At 36.9% G+C, this 7,289-nt stretch overlaps 1 protein-coding gene across 2 annotated transcripts in view; it reads left to right on the top strand.

The window, feature by feature from the left end:
* The window catches only part of NPAS3 (neuronal PAS domain protein 3), an 845,925-nt gene that overhangs the window by 261,289 nt on the left and 577,347 nt on the right, over nt 1-7,289 (top strand). The window contains exons 3-4 of one of the 2 annotated variants that reach the window (XM_023514389.1): nt 4,438-4,682; nt 4,794-4,844. In XM_023514389.1, coding sequence (XP_023370157.1) covers nt 4,438-4,682; nt 4,794-4,844 — 296 coding nt within the window. The remainder of the gene's footprint in view (nt 1-4,437; nt 4,683-4,793; nt 4,845-7,289) is intronic. The other variant, XM_023514390.1, reaches the window with a different exon arrangement.

Below are 7,289 nucleotides of genomic sequence, written 5' to 3'. Positions count from 1 at the left end.
TCCCTGGGCACCAGAGGGCCCAGGTGAGCTCTCCATGGTCCTGGAGAGCTTTTCCTGCCTTCAGAGAGAACTTTTAGATTTGTGATCTCTTGGGGGATATTTTGGAAGATCATCTTCTTTCTAGAAGTATACACATTCTCTGATTAATAATTGCAGTTGCCATTTTTAAATCTTCTATAGATGTTTTCACTATCTTTCTGAATAATCTATTCTGTTCATAGCTGCTAAGATATTCATTTTTATATATAAACAAAATTGCTTGTCCTGCCATTGAATACATTTTTTTTTTGTTTGGTTTTCTTAAAACCGTTTCCTTTTTTTCTTTTCCAAAAAAATCATTTACTTATAAACCTTTAAGCTTCTGTTAATTAAGCACGTATTATTTTTTATTTGGGTAACTCATTAAGTATGCCTGTATTATACAACAGGTCGAATATAGACATAATGAAGACTGTAAGAAAAGGAGTGACAAGTATTTCTTTAATAAAGGAATTATATTTTACATATATTTACATTTAAGTATATGGTGAGATATGTTAGAATCAAGGAATAAGGATCATATTAATATAAACAAGTGTTGTGGACATTTAAAGCATAGAACACTCAGTGTGAAGTGCTTAGGTCCCCACTTATCATGTCTTATATAGTATTACTATGTGCCAGGCACCAATGTAAAGATTTTATTAAGAAAACTCATTTAACTTAATTCCAACAATTTTATGAAGTGAATAACATTATCATTCCATTTTACAGAGGAGAAAAACTGAGGCAGTAGAAGTCATCTCAAATTTACATAACTAGCAAGCAATAAAGCCAAGATTTATGCCCAGAAATTCTGGCTCCACAATCCATGCTTTTATAAGAAGAAATTCAAAACACTAGATTATAATACATTTGGCTTGAGTGATGGACTGTTTTGAGGACCTGAATATCATTTGCTATCTTCTCAAATTATATGAATACACACAATTTTACATATTAATATTTAGTGGGATGTGTGTATATATGTCTTTTGAAATTGTTAATTTTGATTTTTTGTTGTTGTTGGTAATAATTATTGGTGAGACTGACACTGTAAGCACCTGTGGATAGTTGACATTTTTATTTGCTGAGGATTAGTGAAGAATCTATTTTCTGCTATCCAGAGTCTAGGTGGAGGAACATTAAAATAGTGGGAAGTTTAGGTATCGGGAGTAACCAATGGTAGATCTGAAGTCTAATCATATCTTAGATGGCAGAAATCAGCACTGTAACATTTTACTCATGAGCAAACAGTCCGCTCTGTCTTTAGTGATCCAGAAGTGCAACCACAGTTTTTGGTTTAGAACAAAATGTACAAAGTTTATTTTAGTTTTTTACTTGTATTACAGCCCTTAATTCTTTTTGAGCTTTGCTTATGACGAGACTCTACTTCCCAAGTGAGTGAAAGATTAATCTACATTGTGTGCTGTGTCCTAAGGTCTGTGGCTTCCTCTGTTATACCAGCATCTCAACAACCTTTATAATCCTTTGACTGTGTTTTAATGCTGTTGCCCACAAAACCAATTACCACTTATTACAGACACAGTGATATCCTTCTGAAAGGATTCTGTGGTGCCTGCATTATGATGTGATGTGGGAGTCATGGAAACCCTTTGTTATTAAGCTTGTGGTCAGGAAGATTACTCCAGTGGGGCAATAGTGTGTGTTATAGTTTAACCAAAAAAGGGGTGGGGAAAGGAGAGGGTGGAGAAGAGAAAACAAGATGGTAGTATAGGAACACATGAGTGAGTTCTGACCAGTCATTTTAGACAAGTAAGAAAAGCGTAGAGGCAGGGTTTAGATAAGGCATCCAGAGGGCTTAGGGTCTGGCTGCTCCCCGTCCCTGGATGGATCCAGAAAAGCCATCGCCCCTCTATCCTTTCCATCCTATTAGTTGATCCCTGTGATCTTGGGCTTTGTTTTTCTATGAGGATTACTTTTTCCCTTTCATTGATTAGCTTATACAATAATTACAATTTCAGAATAGTTGCTTAATCCTGTACTTGAGTTGAGTAGAGAAATTCCTGACATTAACATGACATATATTAATTAGATAACAAATGAATCCATTTATGATCACCAGAGTGACATGTATAAGGCAAGTCACTTGTAACATCACATCCATATAAAAGTTCCTTTAGAATTGGCTGTCTGAATTATGACCCTGTTGTAAAATGAGTCCTTGATCCACATTTGGCCATGATGTATTTTACTGGGCTTGCATGATTTTTTAAAACTTTAGTTAAATATTAAAATTGGGAAATGCATATGAAAATTAGGATTTTGTTTTCTAGAAATGACGGCATCAGAATACCGGCTCGAGGCCTGCCTTCTCCTTCAGGGCGTCAATCCACTGAAACTGTGTGCTGTCCCTTTACTGGAGTTGTCATCCTCCAGTGGCCCACAGTGTCAGTCAGCCCTTTTCACTCACTGACATTCCCTGCCTTAACCCTGAAAGCCCTTGAGTTCACAACCCCTGGGCTAGAGCTCCATCATAGTCACTTACGGGGCCAAAAAAAATTGTAAGCTTAGCCCACCTTTTGGAGTAATATATAATTACAAGAAAACAGAAAGAGGAAAGCACTGAACTTGAACCACTGCACCTTCCCCTGTGTGCAAATGGCAGAGGAAATATGTCCAGACATAGTTCTTTTGGCACAGCTGATTTAAATGTTGTTAGATAAATTGCCTTTATTATATAAAAGGAGGAATGTGAACTGTTCTTTTCTCCTAAGGTGTTAGCCTGGATCCTGGTTATACTTTATCGGATTTTAGGACATCTCTCACTTTATGTAGTTTTCAACAAGTTGAAATTGAATACATGTAGAATCAAATGGAGGCTGGCTAAGATATTGGGAAATAAGTGACATAACACATCTTTTCCTTGTAAATTAGCGATGCTTCAGCCTGAAGTTATCACTTGAGGTATATCTAGGAATAAAGGTTTGTCACCTGAGACTGCTGTGACTCTAAAAATGATGGCATTAGCTTGTGTAGTTCTGAGAACTACATTAGCTAATGTAGAATAGCTAATGTTAGCTAATGTAGAGTATTTTATTATTAGAGCAAACACAAAACTGGGTAGGGTATTAGTCTGGCAAGAATCTGACCAGAGCATTAGGACATTACTTAAATTACATAGATACATGTTGATATTTTGGGGGAACGCAGTGTTTTCATCATGGACAGTGTCGGGGGATGTTATAATAAAATGTGGGATATTATTCTCTGTAATAATTAATAGGGAATGGAGCCCCACTGCTGAACCCATTTTGGTCTGTTCCTCTGGTCTTGCCTCCTTCCTCTGATTCTCTTTCTAGTTATTTCCTAATAGAGAGAAAGAATGCTGGATTCAAAGATTTAAAATGCCTTCAGAGTTCAATAAAATAAAAGTGATCTTAATAGTACCTTGATAGTGTAAACATTGTCCAGTTCCTTATCGGTGGGGCTCGATTTGGGGTTTATTTCTCATCAGACACAAAGCGGAGTGAGTCAGAGTGGGTGGAATTCTCCTGTCAGACGCTCACATACAACTTCAGTTGTGCCAGATTCTGCCCTCAGTGATGTGAGCAAACTTCAAACAGAAATGCACATGAATAGTTAAAGGCAAATGCTGGGTCCACCTGTTGCTTCTTCTGGGAAGTAATATGCCTGTAATGTTCATAAATTTCATCTTTTAACATTAAATTTACATTATGCTCAAGTTTGACTTTTCTGGGCAGTGTATTCTTTAGTATCTGAAAGAATCTATTCATTGATAAAGAATTAAAGTACTGTTGTATCAACCTACGGTTATCAGCACATTTATAAAGTTACATTGAAATCTTCGTTTTAAACATGATGTTTCTTTGTCCGACTGGAAGTTGCCCTGATCCTTCCCGAGGGCTGGAAACATATCATTGTATTAGTTGATTCTGTCGAAATGAATTGTGTTAGTGTTTACCTTTTGTTCCCCAAGGTGATAATTAAAATAAATTTTTTCAAAATGTTTCCTTTTCATGGTTTAAGATCCTATAGTGACAAAAGTGAAATGAATACAATCATTAGCTTGATAATGAATATCTGAATAGAAGCCCGATTGTTAGATTGCTCATAGCTGATAACATTAAGCCATACCTGGCCAACCCCACATATGTCTTAGAAACAATGAATATATCTCAGTGCATGGACAACTGGAGGAAAAAGACTGTCAAGAAAAAACTATATTACTCATTGGATTTGAGCTTATGACGTATAAGGCCACTGGTAGAATTTATGGTTTCGGTGGATTTTGTCTGAAACTTGTTCTACTATTATTCTTGAACTTTGAAGCAGGTTGTAGATTTTTTGCTGGGACAAAAGAAAAAAGAAAGCATTGTCTGCCCGGTGACAGAATCACACATGCTAAAAAACACTCTCCCCCTCCTTTGATTCCAGTTTACAAGCATTGAGAAAGGAGAAATCCCGAGATGCTGCGCGTTCCCGCCGGGGAAAAGAAAATTTTGAGTTCTATGAATTGGCCAAGTTGTTGCCCCTTCCTGCAGCCATCACTAGCCAGCTTGACAAGGCGTCCATCATCCGACTTACAATTAGCTATCTGAAAATGAGGGACTTCGCTAACCAGGGGGACCCTCCATGGAACTTGCGAATGGAAGGCCCTCCGCCTAACACATCAGTCAAAGGTAAGCTTTAGGCCGCTGTTCGGTCTGGAATGTGGTGGTCGGTAGGTTTCTCTAAGACGAAATGTTTACCATCATCCTTTCTTCTTTTCCTGCATATCAAATCCTTTAAAGGAATACAAATGTGGAAATCTGAACTCTGCATGAGAAAGACCCCGTGTGAAGGTGAAATAAAACTCTTCTTTTTGTATTTTATTTTTCAAAAAGTCTGTCAGCCTAAATATTCTGTCCATTCATATAAGATTTCAGAGAAATAAGAGTAAAATGTCACATTAAAGCCCATCTTGGGTTTGGTTTATGCTCTTCCAGTACACTCAAATTCTTCTTGATGGGTGGAGTAGGGAAGCATTTGCTAAAGGGTAGAGCTAGTATTTTCGGCCTTAAGAGAGGCAGGGAGCAGAGTCCAACTTTAGTAGGCATTTGAGTTAATGATTTTATTGACCAAATCAATGTATATACTGATGTTTCAAATTTTTAATATATATATACCCCACACACACACACACACATATATAGATATGCTTCCTAAAACGTTGTAAATATAGACATGTATTTGGTCCTTAGATGCTTTACGCATCCTTCATTTGATGCTTAGAACTTATTATTGTTAAATATTAGTCTTTTTTCACTCTGATACTTAAGACAGGTATTTTCTTGTGTTTTGGAACTCCTACTATTTTCTGTTATTTTCAGCATTTGAATATGCATGCACATACTTCTTGATGATAAGTTGGCCATTGATTTTCCATTTTTAAGAGCATGTTATTCAAGGCACATTGCCTAGAGGATTTGCTAGATTCTATATCCTGACCTTGCATGTGGCCTCTTGATGAGCATGACATAAAACTAGGCATTTTAGGGAGACGTAAACAATCTCCTCCGAAGGATTAATTACGATGTTTAGTTATGCGATTACACCTTGCCATCTACTTTTGGAAAAGACCCTATTTGGTGCTAAGAGCTGAGATCATATATGTGTACATATATCTGTGAATGTTACTTGCTTGGAGATTGTGTTATGCATGTGAGAGGAGGAAAATTAAAAAATATTTTGGAGAAAATATTTAAATTTAACAGGCTATTTTACCCTAGAGCAATGGTTGGCACACATTTTCTATAAAGGGCTATATAGTAAATATTTTTTGCCTTCAGAGGCTACTCAACTCTGTCATTATAGCACAAAGTCAGCCACAGACGATATGTTAATGAAATGATGTGGTTGTGTTCCAGTAACATTGTATTTACAAATCAGGCAGCAGCCACCAGACTTGTCCCATAGACCATGGTTTGTAGACCACTGCTCTAGAGGGTAAGAAAGACATTCAAAGGTTGAGGAGAACATACAACAGAGGTATTTTTCAAGGCTAGGATGTCAGTATATGGTAGCACAGGACAAATGAACCAAGGCACGTTCATACTGGTTTGTTTTTGTTTTTTATGTTTAAACTCCTCTCCCTTTGAGAATGTAGATACCAATTTGGTAATATACTAAGCCATATTCTAGATACAGAGTTAATAGTGAATTTCCCCAAGCTAGAGATGTTAATATAATCGTAGTAAATGTACATTACATATTCTTTTCACTCTGATTCGCAGTATAGTCTACCTTCATGTTTATTCCAAATCATGAGATATGAAAGGATGAGTACAATGGTTAGAAACCACACAATTTGAAAAATATGTTGTTGTTATTACTGAATTTGAAATAAATTGAGGTACTGGACTTATATTTATTTATGTAATGTAATTATCTTTTGTTTCTGGTTTTGGAAGGACTTTGCCATGAATAGGCTCTCTTGGTGCTGATGGGTACCAGAACAGAAAACTGTGATGGTTCCATTGTCCATCTGTTCTTCCACGATGTTATCACACCCAATTTAACTTTTAGAACCATTGTCTTTGAAAGATGCCAACATACAGATCCTGTAGAACTCTTCCCCCATTTTACCAGGAAGTGATGGGCAAACAACTTTATAGTTAAGTAATTAGCAGATCTAAGGCAAGAACCTAGTTTTCTTGCCTTTATATCTGGTGTTATTTCTGTAACTTTGTGTCATTTCTATAGACAATATCTGTTCTGTATCACTGCCATCAGACACTCCACACAAAATTTCTCAGCTTCAGGCTATGACTAACAACTTCATTTTGCTTTGTGGCCTCAGATCAACTCAACTCTGTGACCACTTACTATGATTAAGATGAATAAAAAAGAAGATAATGCCTGGCTGCTGCCTCTGTAGGGGTGGCAGTCTATGTAAGGGCATGGTGGTGTCACTGAGAAGAATGGGGAGGTCATGACGGATGTTTAGGAGCCTACAAGGAGATAACATATTTTATCATTTAAAAAATTCCATCCAGATGATGGGAGGTGTAGGTGCAGGGATGCCTTTGCTCTTAGTAAGCTGGCAATGGACTAGAAATGAAGATGTAAGGACAGTGACTCTGTACCGTACTCCCTGGCTCTCCAAATTTGCTCTACATGCAATGAGAACTCTCTGTAAGCTGGTTCCCTACTGTAAAGTAGATGTACATTTTATTGCTTTCCTCTAGTTCTTTAATGCAAAACTGCTACTCATTCTGATCAAACATTCATAAACAATAACATCAAAA

This window comes from Otolemur garnettii, unplaced genomic scaffold (genome assembly GCF_000181295.1).
Source record: "Otolemur garnettii isolate 467f Iridium unplaced genomic scaffold, OtoGar3 scaffold00052, whole genome shotgun sequence".
NCBI lineage: Eukaryota > Metazoa > Chordata > Mammalia > Primates > Galagidae > Otolemur > Otolemur garnettii.
Note: the sequence above shows the minus strand (reverse complement) of the source record. Positions and strands in the feature narration are given on the sequence as shown.